The sequence below is a fragment of the Plectrocnemia conspersa genome, unplaced genomic scaffold (assembly GCF_051122295.1).
Source record: "Plectrocnemia conspersa isolate PC_06_02 unplaced genomic scaffold, ASM5112229v1 ptg000008l, whole genome shotgun sequence".
NCBI lineage: Eukaryota > Metazoa > Arthropoda > Insecta > Trichoptera > Polycentropodidae > Plectrocnemia > Plectrocnemia conspersa.
The window spans coordinates 3195769-3212006 of record NW_028277172.1 but is presented as its reverse complement, the minus strand read 5'-3'; the positions used below and the strand labels follow the sequence as shown (position 1 = coordinate 3212006).

The following is a 16238-nucleotide window of genomic DNA, read 5'->3' as shown; positions in this document are numbered from 1 at the left end:
ACAGATAAAAGCTCCATCTGGAAACGTAGACGATTGCTTCATTCAAAACATTGATGGAGATCAATACAGCGTCAGATTCATGCCCAGAGAGAACGGAATCCACAACATCCACGTCAAGTTCAACGGTGTTCACATGCCGGCTTCTCCGTTGAGAGTCAAAGTCGGAAAAGACGACGCAGATCCTGCAGCGGTTCACGCTCAAGGCAACGGCTTAGGTCAAGTAAAGACAGGTAAATGAGACTTTAACTTCCTCTATATTAGAATCAGATCATAATGCGATTGTCTACTTTAAGGTATAAAGACTGACCTTATTATCGACACATGTAATGCGGGCGCTGGAACACTCGCCGTCACAATTGACGGACCTTCTAGAGTTGCTATGGATTGTACTGAAGTAGAAGAAGGATACAAAGTGCGCTACACGCCTTTATTACCAGGATTCTATTACATGAGCATTAAATACAACGGAGCTCATATAGTCGGTTCACCGTTCAAAATTGAATGCAAAGGTATTCATTGGTTTGGAATTTTATTTTGGATCAAATTATCAATAAATACATTTACTGTGAACAGGAGAAAAGTTGGCTGAAGTAGGAGCACAAGAGACATCATCTGTAATTGTAGAAACTGTCCAGAAAGTAGCAAAAGGAGGAGTGAATAGAAGTGGACCGATACTTCCACATTTCAAATCGGATGCTTCCAAAATCACATCCAAAGGAATGGGTCTAAAGAAGGCTTATGTGGGAAAGCAAAACACCTTCTCTATTAGTGCAAACGATGCAGGTAAATATATATACTATGTATATATTAATGAATGAGTCAGAAATATAAAATGGTTCTATTTGATAAGAGTGGGGAAAAATATGCATTTAGTTTTTGATCGTACCCTTGTAAAAAGAGCTGCAATCCTTCTTTTAGGAATTTGCCCTACTGGAAAGGCAAAAGTACATGTATGGTGGGGTAAATATTATATAAATTAAGTAGAACAGAATTTGATAATAAAAAATATTTGAGAAAGTACAAAAAGTAAGATGAAAATTGACTTATACTTGATATGAATTTTTTTAACAATCGTCATAAATTAAATCTCTTTTTTATCAGAAAAGATCAGAAACATAATTTGATATTATTCGGATTTCTTACATTTGATTCCATCTTCCAATGGAGGATCTATGAACTCTTTCCTTGGCAGAATATGACTCTCACCTTTAGATTTTCAAAAGCATAACGTTGTTTACACTTAACTGGCTTTATTGTTTCTGTGAAGAGGACTTTCTTATACGTCTTTTTCTTAATTTCATCAGTTTGTTCGTAAATTATTCTTAACTAAGAGAGAATAGTGTTATCACTGTTTGAGATAATGCATCAGATTCATAATCTAAATAATTTTGCTAGGTTTGCCATATGGTAAGTTTAAGCACAAAGTTTGCCCCATTGTATGTACAAGCTTTTCCAAAATAATGAGAAATGTTCAATATACCAAAACATACACTAGCAAAGAATCTTATATTCTGATTTTATTCTTACATTCATTCAACCGAATGTAATTTAATCTTGCAACACTCCGCTACGACACCTTGCAGCTTAACCCAATGTTAATAATAATAATAACATATTATTTATAAAAACAATTATATCTGTAATGTGCAGTTTTACTACACTTTATTTGGTAGAAACCGTATTCGCTCTAATGTATAAATAAAATCTATGGTATTATAATATCTTTTTGTAATGTTTCAGGTAACAATATCCTATTTGTTGGAATCTATGGACCCAAAGGGCCCTGCGAAGAAGTGTTTGTAAAGCACAAGGGCCGTAATGTGTATGAAGTGTCCTATTTAGTGAGAGACAGAGGAGAGTACTACGTTTTGGTAAAGTGGGGCGAAGAACACATCCCCGGATCGCCGTACAAAGTCGACGTTTAAGATCACAAAACAAAATTTAATGTTCTAAAATCAAGTAATATATAACACAATATCCCGAACCTATAAAAGCACTCAAAATCCATTCATTATTTCATTTTGGAACATTAAAAATCATCATTTAAATGCATGGAGCTTAATGTTTCAATTGTTAAGGTCTATGCTTGCAATTATTTTTGTAAAAAGAGTGTTTTACCTTATTGAGATAGAATGGCTGCACGATGAATGAATCTGCCCTTGACGATGACAACCTCTTTTAAACGACGTGTCCATTCCCAAACACCAAATGTAAATCTTCATCCACGAAACCATTTTTCCTGTACCGAAAGTATCCTAACTGTTAAGAAAAGTTGAATTGCGGGGATTCACGGTTGTTTGTATTGACATTTGTTATTTATTATTTGTATTTTGGATCAAATTGATCTTGATGTCGTCGTTTATTAATCAATTTTGGTCGAATACCTTTTTTGTGGAACGTCCTAAAAGATGATGAATATAAAATGCATATCTTTACCAAAATTTATTAATAAATTCAGACAAACATCTATGTTATATATCACCTTTATTATGTATGTTTTTCCTTTATCTTTGAACACCTTTACTTCTTTTCACCAAATTGTTTACATTTTATATGAACACAAACACACACTTGGTTATTGACGCTCTTATATGAAGTTGATACATAATAAACTTTATTATTTGGAAAGATACTATGATTTTTATTTTTATTAATTGTTAATTTAACACTAATTCAATTCCTATTTACGTTACTAATAGTCTCAGATGCCCTTTAACATATTTTTGAATAAGCATAAGATGGCTGAAATAATGGTTTATTTAATAATTACAATGTCACTCAGAAATGTTTTGCTAGTGTTTTGAGCTGTTTCAGCACTTCAATGATTTGTTCGAAGGACCTCATCCTTGGTTTATGCAATGATGCCTACATTTTTAAAGTATGTTAGCATTAAAACTTTACATTATTTTACATTTTTCATAGTATTGCCTTCAGAGCTATATTAAACAATAATATAATTTTTCTTGTACTCGTACTTTGCTTACTGAGTATTATATCTTCACCATTCATTGTATAGTGTTTCTCTTTTGATGTTTGAATATCAATTTCATATTTTTTGCTTAGGCGCAATTTTTATGTCATATTAGACAGCAACATCGCCTTTTGCTACTTTTTTTTACATGTAAGTTGCATTTACGTATATAATATTCTTTAAAGTGTCCTTATATTTTTTAAAAAATGCTCAGAAATAAATCTTACTCTTTTGCCTTACCGCACTTAAGCTCATCGATATATTTGCTACCTTTCCTGTTGAAGTGAATTTTTATTTTTTATATTTTCTGTCCGGTAACTGTTGTTTGGAGATACATTGAGATAGCGAGTCATTAAGGAAGGTTTCAAAGGATATCTTTTATAATACAAGAATGTCTAAATATCCTGCAAGCATATTTCCATTTATGAGTATGTCTTTTAATCTACAATTAAAACTGGACTTCAATATAGGTTTCGAAAAGCTTTTGTAGAACATTCTACTTACACTTTTATTGTTAGTTTCTCAATTACTATAATTTGTTCTTACGTCACTTAATATCTAATCGTCTATAAGATTGTATTGAGCTCTTAGAATTACGGTTTCTTAGTCGGACCTGATTTGCAGTGGAAATGAAACGGCTGTTTTCTCCGGCTTATAAGGGTCATCTTGGCCAACACTCGGCATAGTTCTTGAAGTTGAATTCTAATCAATTTGTCAGTTTCGTTAACTAAATTACATTATTAATTAGCATAGTTATTTTCTGAATGGCATTTTTATGAATATGTTTATTTAGTTTCTCTAATGCATCACAAAGCCACAATGGTAAAAAAAATAATACTAAAAATAATATAAAATATTAAAATGAAATGATACGAACCATACCAGCTAGCTTTATATATACCAATGTGCAATGCTAGCGTATTAAAGAGCTATATGACGATATCCATAGGTTAGTCGGTTAATGCAGATGTCCTGGCTCTATGGTTTTCAGAAAAAGACGCAATTGTGACTCTTAAAGATGTTCCAGAACCCAAAATTGGAATTCTTTGAGAATAGTTGGATGTTCAATTGTGTATGTGTGTCATACGTACGCTTCCATGTTCATTAGCTTCTGAAGCGGGTTTTCTTCATTTATATAATTCGGACAGATTCCGACGAGCATAAAATAAAAAGTTTGTTAAAGATACATCGGATGAATATGATGTAGAATATAAATAAGATATAAAGATACAGTTTAATCTTTACCTTCCTGTGATGTACACAAGTGTAAATGTCATTTTATCGTGTGAACGTGTTAAATAAAAATGTCACTATGGGTCCCGGAAGATCCCGTATTTTTTGGCTTAAAGTGTTACTTTTGCTTTCTTGTGTTGTACACTGAGTGTACATATAAATTTTATTATGTTATGTATTCCTCCGTTATACACTTACATAATATATTACAGTACGTTCACACGTTTTCGAGGATTAAAACTAATGTTACTTAAGCTTGCAAAAATATTGTGCGAACGTAATAAAGATTGAAAGTTTTATCAAGAGATGGCAATACATTTAAAACTATTTTGTTAGCATAAAAAAATGACACCTTTTATTAAAACTAGCTATTTACAGAATAAACTTGATAATCTGTCAATTAAATAATTCGGATTATTTGCTTCGCACGGAAGAAACTTGGTTTTTAAATATATTTTTTTGATGTTAATTGTTTAGTATGTTATTTTTTTAATTTCTATATATTAGAAGACTATATTTTTTGCGATAGCACTGGCAAAATCAATATAAACGAATATATAACAGACACAATGCACCAATTATTAAAATATTTGACTATGTATACTGAGTGTACATCACCAAAATGTGTAAAAAAATTTGATTTGTGAGGATTATTATAGGAAAAGCTTCTCATCTTAAGTTAAAGAGTAACATCTTGACAATTTAAGTGTAAAGATTGCTACAAATATTTTTATTAGTATATGTGTTGTAACGAATGTATATTACCAATGAAAATACAGAAACACAGGTAGATGTATATTTCTACTAGTGAAATTATATACTCCTCTAAACTAATATTTGACATGCATGAAACGTCTATTTGTATGCTGCTTATGTCAAATAAAATATTGAAGTGGGTAAAAATGTTTTTTCATACATTTTTCAACTGACAGTTGTGAACTAGAAAATTGAATTTTCTGAAGCTGAAATGACGTCCCTGAAGCTGAGCATCTTGGAAGATTTTCGAAAACGTCGTTTTCGTGTAGAGAGAATGTCTACTTGTTCTTAAAAATGGTTCTGACATCTTTAGTGAAAGTTTATCTAGGCAAAACGTTTTCATTAAGATAGTAAGAATAATCAAATGACGAACGAGGTCACTAAAGTGACACAGTATGGCACTTTTCGACACTAAGGCCGGTTTCACACGTGCCGGATGGATTCGCCCGGCACCGGGCCAGCGCCGTATAGTGGGGGTGGTGTTGTATGAGCTAGTACTGACCATTTCAGACGTGCCGGACGAATCCATCTGGCGCCGGCCCGATGCTGCCCATACAACACCACCCCCACTACACGACGCCAGCCCGGTGCCGAGCAAATCCACCCGGCACGTGTGAAACCGGCCTAAAGGTCAGATGGTTGATAGAAGCCCATCTCCATAGAGAATCTAAATCACTTTGTGGAGTGAAATAATCTGCATCTATACAATTTTAAATCATCGTCATACAAAATAAAACTAATATTTGTAACTGTCGTATTTTTGTCGTAGAGAGCTTACGTTAGAATCTTGAAAAACTCCCTAAGGGGTGAAATATTCTTTCGACAACCATGTCTACGATTGCTCAAATCACACACCTGAGCAACCAAAGATTGACAATTTTCTTACAAATAACCATTAATACATTTTTTTGAAGGCTTTTTAAAAATCAGTATTTACAACGTCTACTTAATATTATACTAACTTATCATATGATTATAAATTGTCCAATTCTCTTTTATGTTGTCGTCGAATGTTAATCAATGGTTATAATCTTCTTCAAACCTGATTTGATTAGACCATCTTATTCGGTATCTACTTCTTTAAACTAAATATAACTAATCGCTCCATATTATCTTCTTTTCCTACAATAAGATAAATATCTGGACTCTCCTTGTATTGCATATTCAAGAATTTGGTATATCCTTCGCATTTTCTTCCTCTTTTGTATTCCTTTGTGTGTTATTAATTATTGAAGGGAAGCAAAACAGCATCTGAAGATATAAACGATTTGTTAAATATTTTTTTGTTATTTGGTGATGATAACCTAACTGGACAACTTGCCTGTGGACTGGAATAGCGTTGTCATAGTGTCAGCAACTTAGAGACTGTTTATTCTTTCTTTCTATGTCGATCTTATCGGTCTCCTTCATTAAAAACATAATCAATGATTAATATATTTTCTTATCTATTGAGGGCATTTCAAAAAGATCCACTCTTATATTAAAAATGTGTAATTTTTGGGATAAAATGAAATACAAACATAATTTTTATCTCTTTCTTTTATTCTTAATTTTTGTATCGTACACATTTTAAATTTGCCTCTTCCATAATGAGAAATTGAAAATAGAAAACGTTTCATTCGTTCCTTAAAATTGAAAAGGCATAGTTTCTTTTTCACAGTACACGTATGCACGCTCGGACACGTGGTTATTATAAAAAAAAGTTATAATAATAATCGCGTGTCTGCACGCATACACACATGATATAATAGCATTCGTTAAAAATCTATCAAATATTGCATATGAACAATTTGTTTAAACAAGTAAATATTTTCCTAAATAAAACAAGTCGTTCATTCACTTTTTATATAAATTTATGTACAATGTAGTCCAAAAAAAAAAATTATCAAGAAAATTAACAAAAAAATTATCATTACTTAAACATTATTTAAAAACAATAATTATATAATAATGGCATTTTGATGCGATGTCAATATGATGACCACTCATCATACGAAGGCCCGACATAATCGAGTTTAAACCTTAATCATATTTACACAGTAAAAGATGACTATCTATCGTGTTCAGTATAATGTATCATCAAATTAAATAAGAATTAATATAAAACATACGCTGAAAATCATTTATGAATATGTACTATATACATATGCATCGAATTCATGTCGGGAGATTGCAATTCATATTCGTAAATGCACTTTTAGTCATGGTAAGAAACTGATTTAAAATTTCATTCATAAGTACTAAGAATAAACGATTGGTTTTAAACATAATCAGGTCTGTTTATAAATGTTGTTTAAATAAACCGTCAATAGTAGAAAATCACAACATTTTAAAACAAAGTTCGATTATAATAAGCACCGTCGTTTATGTAACAACTAAAAAATATATATATATATAAATCATAAAGTACGTGTAAATCATCCAAAAATATCATATTGTTTACGTAACCAATGAAAAAATAAAAATGTTAACATATACATATGATTCTACTTTATATCACAATTTCTACTTAAAAATCGTAAACCATTTTCATATTTATATATATAAACATATTAAGACGTACAAAATTAATACAAAGAAATTTTATGTGTATACAAAAAGTTTATCCAGTCGTAGTAAAAACTTTCTCATATCGTCACCGATCGCTAAACGATCAATTTTGTTCACGATGCCTCACACCGTCGTCTTCATATCACAAATTTGAACTTCATACCGACAAACAATTACACAATGATCTTTAACCGAATAAACGTAAACAACTGACGAGTCAACGAGTTTTATTTACATCGAAAAAAAAGTAACAATTTACGTACCGTTTTTTTAATAATAAATTTACAACGCAGCAGGTACTAGGCATTTAAAAATTAACGATTTTTTAATAAAAGAAACGTTAAACAATATCTTTGTACAAGTTACATTCGATTCAACGGAAATTTTGTACATTTAATGACGTCAAAAAAATCAATAAGCGTGTGATTATGTAAAAAAATTGAGTTATAAAATGTTTACCAGACGTCGTATCGATAGTGCTTTTCGGTAGAATTATCAATTACATATATATTTATATATTGTATATTATATAATATTGACAAATATATCACATATATGGTAAGTCTGAAATATCTTTTATTATGTATGTATATAAGTACCATAAATTACCTAACATTGAAATACAGATCTATCTATACAGATACTACACGTTAATAATTTTTTTGCGAAAATCATTCTCTCCTCGTATGTATTTAATATAGAAACTGATCACATGATTTATTATTCTAAAAGAAAATGATTGAATTTTAAAAAAAGAAAGATAAAAATGTCCTTTCCACTTGGAAGAATGATCAACGTCAACAAGGGATTTTACAAATATAACACAATATCAATATGTACAAATTATGGTGATACGATTTTAGAGAACGACGATGCCTAGTCTAATACGTGAGTGTCAAAATTCAACTTATTGAAAGTAATTCACCATCAGCGAGTTTCACAATCCATTTTTTTACTACAAATATAATATGTACATCCCCGAATGACATGAAAATAGAACGTGTACGAAAGGACATTTTAGATATTTTGATTTTTAAAATACATAATATATACGTGAAGTCCAAAAGAGAACATCATAATTTATTATTCGTTGATTTATTTACTACATAATTAAATATTCAATTATTCTTACCATCAAGAGATAATTATTAATTGGATTTTTTATTAATAATTTTAAAGATAAACTAATAGAAAATATTTCACAACGCTATCGCATATCGAATGCTCCCAATTTGACGAACCCTCACAAGTATTAATAATACCTAGTCTCAAAATATAGAGCCAATAATTATACTTTAGACCTAGTCTTGTAAATCCATGGACTGTGTTGAGCCTTACTTATTATACAACATTTTCAGGCTTATTGCCGTCTTTCATATAGACCGAGTTTTTTTTTGTAGTATTCAGCTTTTTTATAAAATCCATCCAAAATATGCAGATTTTAAAAATATACATTATAATGGGAGCATTATTACCAGAAAAATTTAGAAACAAAATCAATATAAAACTATCACTTATCTGTATTCACTGATCACTTCAAATAATACTGATATAAGGAAATAAATATAGTAATAATAAAATCTTAAACGGTAAAACCTCGTCAGGTGGTGTTAATACAGTATTTTTTTTATTTATATAGAGATCAGATTTTGGAGTTGTAATTAAGTATTCTTGGGTACATAAATTATACTATAAAAAAGTTGTGTATCTTTTAAGTAGCGTTAAGTAGGAACAATACTCTGTGAGTCTATATGAAAAGATTTTAAATCCATTCATCTTCGTACATTATTACATTATTGCATACATCACAATTGTTTGAATGAGTTGTAAATTCCAAAAAAATTGTCAAAAAATTTAAGATTACAAAACACTCCACAACATTTTTGCTTTTTCAAAATCACATATTTACACAAGATTTTTTTTAAATGTTGTGGAATAGTTAACGAGCTTTTGCCAGCTGCAGAAACGTACACTACTGCTTATCCTTGACGGCTAGAGAATGAGGCAAAAGATGGTCCGGCGATAGTAGATTGGCCGTTGGCTGATGAGCGTAATTCCTGATTTGATGTAGTGATATTAGCTGATTTGGGAAAGATGTCGATCCCGGCGCTGTTAGAGGCGGCTGCTTCCCTTGCTGGAACCCTAGTGAGTCGTACAAATAGGGCCTCTGTCCCAACTGGGCGTGAGCCAGCCCTCCCAAATGAGGAGCCATAGAATTTATTGGAGTAAACGCTGAGTTGGCCGCAGCACTAGCTTTGGATAAGGCTATATCGTACCCAGAAGTGGGCACGGGTGCAGAGCCTTGACCGTTCAGATGTAAAGCTTGCCTGGTACCTTCTTCGCTATTACCTAAATCACCACCATTCAGTCTATGATGCTCAAACAAGGCTCTGTGATGCGCTTGCAGATGATCGTTCTCTCCCTCGTCGTTACCGTCGTGACCTCCTTGTTGTCCGAAGCCTCCGCTCTCTTGCATAGCTTCTGATAAATGAGCTGCTGAATCGGGGCTGATCTTGGGCCAGTACGGATGATCTGGGAACGGAGCCGGTCCGCGTCCAGGCCCTAAGCCGGCTATCGGGGGTCTTCTATCAGCCCTCTCGGCATGCTTCTGCATATGCTTACTTAAATACGTCTCTTGGGTGTAGCTCTTGCCGCAGTATTGGCAGATGTGCGTTTTTAAATGCTTCGACTCTTTGTGCTTGGGTATGTGCTCCAGTAGGCTCGGCTCGTCTGAGAAGCACTTGTAACATGAGTTACATTTGTACGGTTTGTCCGTTTGATGGCAGCGCGAATGAGACTGCAGGTTCGACAGTTGAGAGAACGCCTTTTGACATCCAGGGTGGCGACATTTGTACGGTTTGTCACCCGTGTGGGTGCGGATGTGCTGCTGCAGATGCGATAGTTGAGTGAACTTGCGCTGGCATATCTCGCATCGGTACGGTTTGATGCCGAGATGGATTCTAGTGTGCTGCGACAGGTAGCTGGAGTTGGCGAACGCCTTAGTGCACTGGCTGCACTTGTACGGTTTGGCCTCGCGAAGATGGACCTGGGTGTGCAGCTGCAAGTCGGCTTTCGAACCAAACACCTGAAAAGAAAAAGCACACAGATTAGTCTCATGTAGAATAAGAATAGGCGGACGTTATCGACTAAAACAAATCTAAACAGGAAGCTTTCTGGTTCATCATTGTTTCGAGGCAAAGATTCTGGGCGATTCGTCTAGCATCGCCGACAATGGACTTGAGCAGTCGACCGAGGAATGGACTTCCTTCCTCCGCGACTCCTGTTTGTTTTATCTGAGAGCGCAATATTACACAGAACGCTACGTACACAATCGCAGGGGTCAAAGTCATTAACGACCAAAAGTTGATGGCTGCTGATAGCCATTAGAAGCCAAGGTCTAACTCAATACCGTCTGGCAATTTCGGCGCTCATTACCAAAAGAACAACGGACAAATCCACAAAGAAGACATCTTCAGATGTCAGACACGCTTTTGTGTTTTTAAAACGAATCTAATTAAGAAAGCGGTCACGTGGTAGTCAGTCAAAAATGACAAAAATACTTTCGCTGTCTATTTTGTATCGAATATTCAGAACGCGTTTCGCTGATAAGCAACGAATGGAGTTACTCGTATTGACTAAGGTCGGAAGAGCTGTATTATAACATAATAATAACTCAGCGGCGCAGTATTTTTTTAAAAATATTTTTATATAAAACATGCGTTTGATCTAAATGTTGTTCTCAATCAAATCGTATTAATTATTAAGCTGTACGTAATATAAAAACGAGAAATACATATATGTGGCTAAGTTTAACTATATCATTCCCTTAGCGAATATAAAACTATGATTCCGAGCAATTATAATAGCTAACTCAAAACAAGCTACTCCTACAAAACTATTTTGTTTGTTATCTCGCGCATACACCTGGTCGAATCATGCAGATTAATGGAGTTAATGAGCTGCGCGGACCCTAGAGGTTCAATTACACATTAATCACTACTTTAGGCATTTTAAACATTTATCAAAAAAGCTGCATGCTTGCATCTATACCACAAAAATGGATTACACACAAAAGAGCGTAGAAAACGTTTGACCAGAAGAATGTAAATTACTGAGCCAACTCGGGTAGTTCGTGCATAACTGGTCATCCATTTTCATGTTATACAAGTAGAACGTAAAAAAAAGAAAATAAACACATCAAAACATGATTGCCTCGTGATTCGCGCGGCATTTCAATTTTGGACACATACAATCTACATAAAAGAAGCCGAACAATGATGATGCAAACTTAAAAGAGTAACACGGTAAAAAATGAATGAAATGTAAAAGCACTAGAATACAATAATGGTGCGATGATACAAAAAGGAACTAAAAGCTAATCTATTGTGTGCTTCATGATCCACTACTGAAAGTGTTTTGTTCCAAATTTGGACATTGGATCACCTCGTGATCTGACGATTCCAACATTCCCCATTCTAGCGGATCGCCGGCGCCTCTGGGCGTGCGATAATCAGCCGGGGAAGTGGATATATGCTTTTTTCTTCCTCTCCTATCACCACCACCACCTCCGCCACCACCACCACCACCACCACCACCACCACCACCGACACTGTTATTAGCTCCACCACCTACGCCTCCAGGACCCACCTGCAGAAGGAATGCTCTGTGATACCCATCAATCAACACAAGACATCTTATCTTAGATGGCGATCAAAAAGTTCATCACGCGAATGAATGATACACAACAATCAATTTGGCCTTTAGCAATCATGTGTACAAATATATGTTAAATTCTAGTATAACATATAACAAAAAAAATATCATAAATATTTCAGTATAAAGTAGAGTACCTACTGTATAAAAAATATGTAAATTATAAATAAACTAGTTTTATACCCCTTGGATATACAAGTATTAATCGAGGAAAAGAATGTTTTTTACTATATATTTTATCCCATGATTTTTGTACAATATTATTAATTCTATTTAAATAGAAACAGATTTTTTATCACGTATCTTAAAATCCTAATCCTTTTAAATAATTATGGTTGGGAGATTTTTTTCTCAAATCTAGATATTTAAAATTATATCTTAAAATTAATATTATTAAAAATAAAATAAATCAAAAAACTAAAAAAAATGTATTTGAAATATTTAATTTATTATATAAATATCTCTATATAATATAATAAAATAATAAATTAATAGAACAATTTTTATTACACATAGTACATTTATTGAATTAATATTAATTAAATTCAATTCAATTAAAAATAGTAAATTTTAATAATAAAAAAAGTAATAAATAAATATAATTTAATTATGCCAAAATAGTATTTATTTCATATAATATAAAAGAAATAGTTTTTAAATTATATTCAATGAGCATTAAATTATTTAATTGAATATAATATATTCATTCAAAATGGTTTGGACTTGTGGCAACACTTATTAAAAACACTGGACTATAAAGGGTTAATGAGTATAGAACATTATGTATCCGGCGAATAATACATAAGTGTGTAGTATAAATTTGCTGTAAATTTTATATATTATTCGTAGTTAAATTCAAATATTATCTCATATTTCGTACATTAGGGCTACTTTTAAATGCGCCAATAAGCTTTTTTTATTTATTATAATATAAGATCTAAACATCCCAATATTTTAAATAATTTTTGTAAGGTATTTTATTCAAATCTAGTCATTTTAAATTTATTTACGAAACAATATAAAATAATATTTTTGTTTTGCTTATGTTGAAAAAATATAATAATTACAGAACAAAAGAATTTACGAAAGAGTTAAAAATACGATTATGTGATAAATAATAACGGCGAGGGTTTTTGTATGAAAACTTTTGTTTTTAGCTTCATATTAAAAATATATTTATCTTAATAATCCTAACTCAAAAATGGTTATATTTTATAATCAAGACAATCGCAATCAATTATGATACATGAGAATATTTGTATATTAAAAAATAAGGTAGTATGTTATTAAATTATATAATCTATAGATCAATTTTTAATCTAAGAATAATATTTTAAAATGTATGCAACATAACAATTGCCGACAAATCTAATAAATAAATAATATCAAATTAAAAATTATTAATAAATGTACAAAGAACGACGACGCACCATATTGTATTATGATCGCACGCCACGTGAAGAGCGATCTTGATATTAACAATTACTGTATGTAATCAGCTCATGAACCCAAAGATTGACAACTAATTTTATGACATTATATATGAATTTGGATGTTTATTTTGTTAATGCACCCTTATATATCAAACTGTACAAGTGCTTTACTTTATTCATATTAAGGTTTAAAGTCAAACTTTTGAATATAAATTAGGTATTATAATTAAATTTTATTTGCAATTTAATTTTCTTGTTGATTCATAGTAGTTTTATGTATTATCTGTCGATTTTGCAACGGATACGAAAATATTAATAATTATGATTCTTGCAAAAAAATAGTAATGTTGTGCTTGTTAAAAATACACATTAAAAATAAAAGCACCATTTCTATTACTAGTTCATACATTTTCTATTTACATGATAATTAGATATGTATAACTGCAAACTATCATAGATCAATTGTGGTAATTTATTTTTTATCACGTTTCAATCTTATCCTATTTTTCGTTTAATTTTTATACAAAGAACAGGATTAAACTAAAGCAATGTTTCAAACAGTTTCTCATTGCTTATCAATATAAGTACCGTGGGTTTAAATTCTACTTATACACCATAAAATTATAATTATGTTATAATTACAATTCCGCTTGATAACTTAAATTTTTTTTCTTAGCTTTGTTTTTTTTTCTCATACAGAACATCGAAGTATGTTATTAAATAAGTCAAGTGCAGCTCATTTGAGTAGTATAGTATATGCATAAGTAAAAAAAGGCGAATCGTGATTCAAAAAATGTTTAAAATAACAAGTAAAACGTGTAGCTTTACACCGCCGAACAAATCGAGTTGGTGAAACGCGTACCGTTTAAGCAAATTACCGGTGTGCCTAACTGACAAAAAGCTGTTTCGTTCTTGAAAAAAACAAACCGCAATCGGTTTTATAAAGTGCGCCATAAAACATTGAACAACACAATTATTTTTACTGCTCTCTAGACACGAAAACGTGTCGATTGCGCCGCATTCGCCGAGTAACATACAATTCCGAGTTCAATAAAGACGCTTGGCCGTGACAATCAATTAGAATGAAGTGTCTCGACGAAAAGGAGAAGGGAAGCAGGTGCCTCGCTTGTCAAATTTGTAGCGAAGTGGAGGGGGTAAATGGAGATTAGGAGGGGGATAAATCTCTGAAGTCTCGGGAAAAGAGCCGGAAAGTTTAAAGGTGTAATCTCTTCGGCTGACCCTCGCGACACGGGAGTGACCCTCGTCCTGATGATGGACAAGAGGACTTTACTACACCGTGATATGCGATGGATGTAGTCAAAATACTGGATTTGAGAAAATTCAATTCATTGTGAAAACGTATGTAGAAAAAATAGTGAAAATCGCATATATGATAAACGTTACACGTGCGCCGCATAGTTGTTGAATAACACCGAAACATTTTATTAAGAATAACTACTAATAAAAATATTTATGCATGTTTTCATAAGCATAAGAATAGTTTCTGTATGAATTAAATTATATAATTAGGAAAATATTATTATTCATTAAATTAATAATAATAATATAATTTGTCAGTTTTTAGTTTGGATCACATTAGATGTTTGATAATAGAAATATTAATATAATATTTTTTATGTGTTGAAATTATTTGATTTTTAAAATGTACGATAGATGGCTCTTGAATACTGTATAATAATTTTATTTTTAATAATAGTTTTAGATAAATTAAAAAAATTTGGAACCTTACTCTAAAAAATATATTATAAAAATTTAAGTTAATCACCATGTTTTATTGTCAAATAGCAATTATATTATTGTATTTTAAAAAAACAGGCGCTATGTAACAATATATAAATAAATATGTAGTAAAAATGAAATATTTTATTAATTAATAAATTAAATATTTTATTAATTTACTTGTGATTATTGTGACACAGATCTAGGTGTTTTTTTAATACTAGAAGTAATTAAATAAAGCTTTTCAATACTATTCTGAGAGTAAGTATATTCCTCAAATATTTTCATTATCCATAAAAATTAAACTCAATTTTTTATTTAATAATGCATGAATACAACGAGTATGACACACGAGAATAATATTGTTGTATTTTATATACATTTTTTTGGTTTTCTTAAAAAAAAATTCAAAATTATATAGAATAAAATTAATGAAAAATATTCTTATAACGGGGCTGCTTTTAAATGCGCCGCTCATTTAAAAAAATATGATGTAATATTAAAAAAATACTAAAAAGAATGCATACCAAATATTTTTTATAATTAAAAAAAATGAATTTCGGGCTACTTTTGAATGCGCAACGCAGTTTTATTTTTAAAAATAATGGCTTAACTTGATGATTATGTCACATATTAATCAATAATAATTTAAAATTTATTTAAGAAAATATGCTGAAATATATACATATGAATGTACATACATAAAAATATTTTTTTATGTTAAAAATAAATAAATAATGGGGCTATTTTTAAATGCAAGATTTAAAAATATTAAAAAGTAGGCATACCAAATTTTATAATTTAAAAAAAAATTTGGTGTTACTTTTGAATTTGCCAAGCAG

At 31.3% G+C, this 16238-nt stretch overlaps 2 protein-coding genes across 21 annotated transcripts in view; one reads left to right on the top strand and one right to left on the bottom strand.

The window, feature by feature from the left end:
• cher (filamin A protein cher) overlaps nucleotides 1-2632 on the top strand; it is a 73529-nt gene extending 70897 nt beyond the window's left edge. For all 20 annotated transcript variants that reach the window (XM_088190431.1, XM_088190430.1, XM_088190432.1 and 17 more), the window contains exons 13-16: nucleotides 5-230; nucleotides 294-509; nucleotides 574-783; nucleotides 1741-2632. In XM_088190431.1, the coding sequence (XP_088046557.1) occupies nucleotides 5-230; nucleotides 294-509; nucleotides 574-783; nucleotides 1741-1925 (837 nt within the window). In that variant the 3' untranslated portion in view covers nucleotides 1926-2632. The remainder of the gene's footprint in view (nucleotides 1-4; nucleotides 231-293; nucleotides 510-573; nucleotides 784-1740) is intronic.
• Nucleotides 2633-9157: 6525 nt separating this feature from the next.
• LOC148232710 (zinc finger protein rotund-like) overlaps nucleotides 9158-16238 on the bottom strand; it is a 56835-nt gene continuing 49754 nt past the window's right edge. The window contains exon 3 of the mRNA XM_088190439.1: nucleotides 9158-10595. Coding sequence (XP_088046565.1) covers nucleotides 9483-10595 — 1113 coding nt within the window. The 3' untranslated portion in view covers nucleotides 9158-9482. The remainder of the gene's footprint in view (nucleotides 10596-16238) is intronic.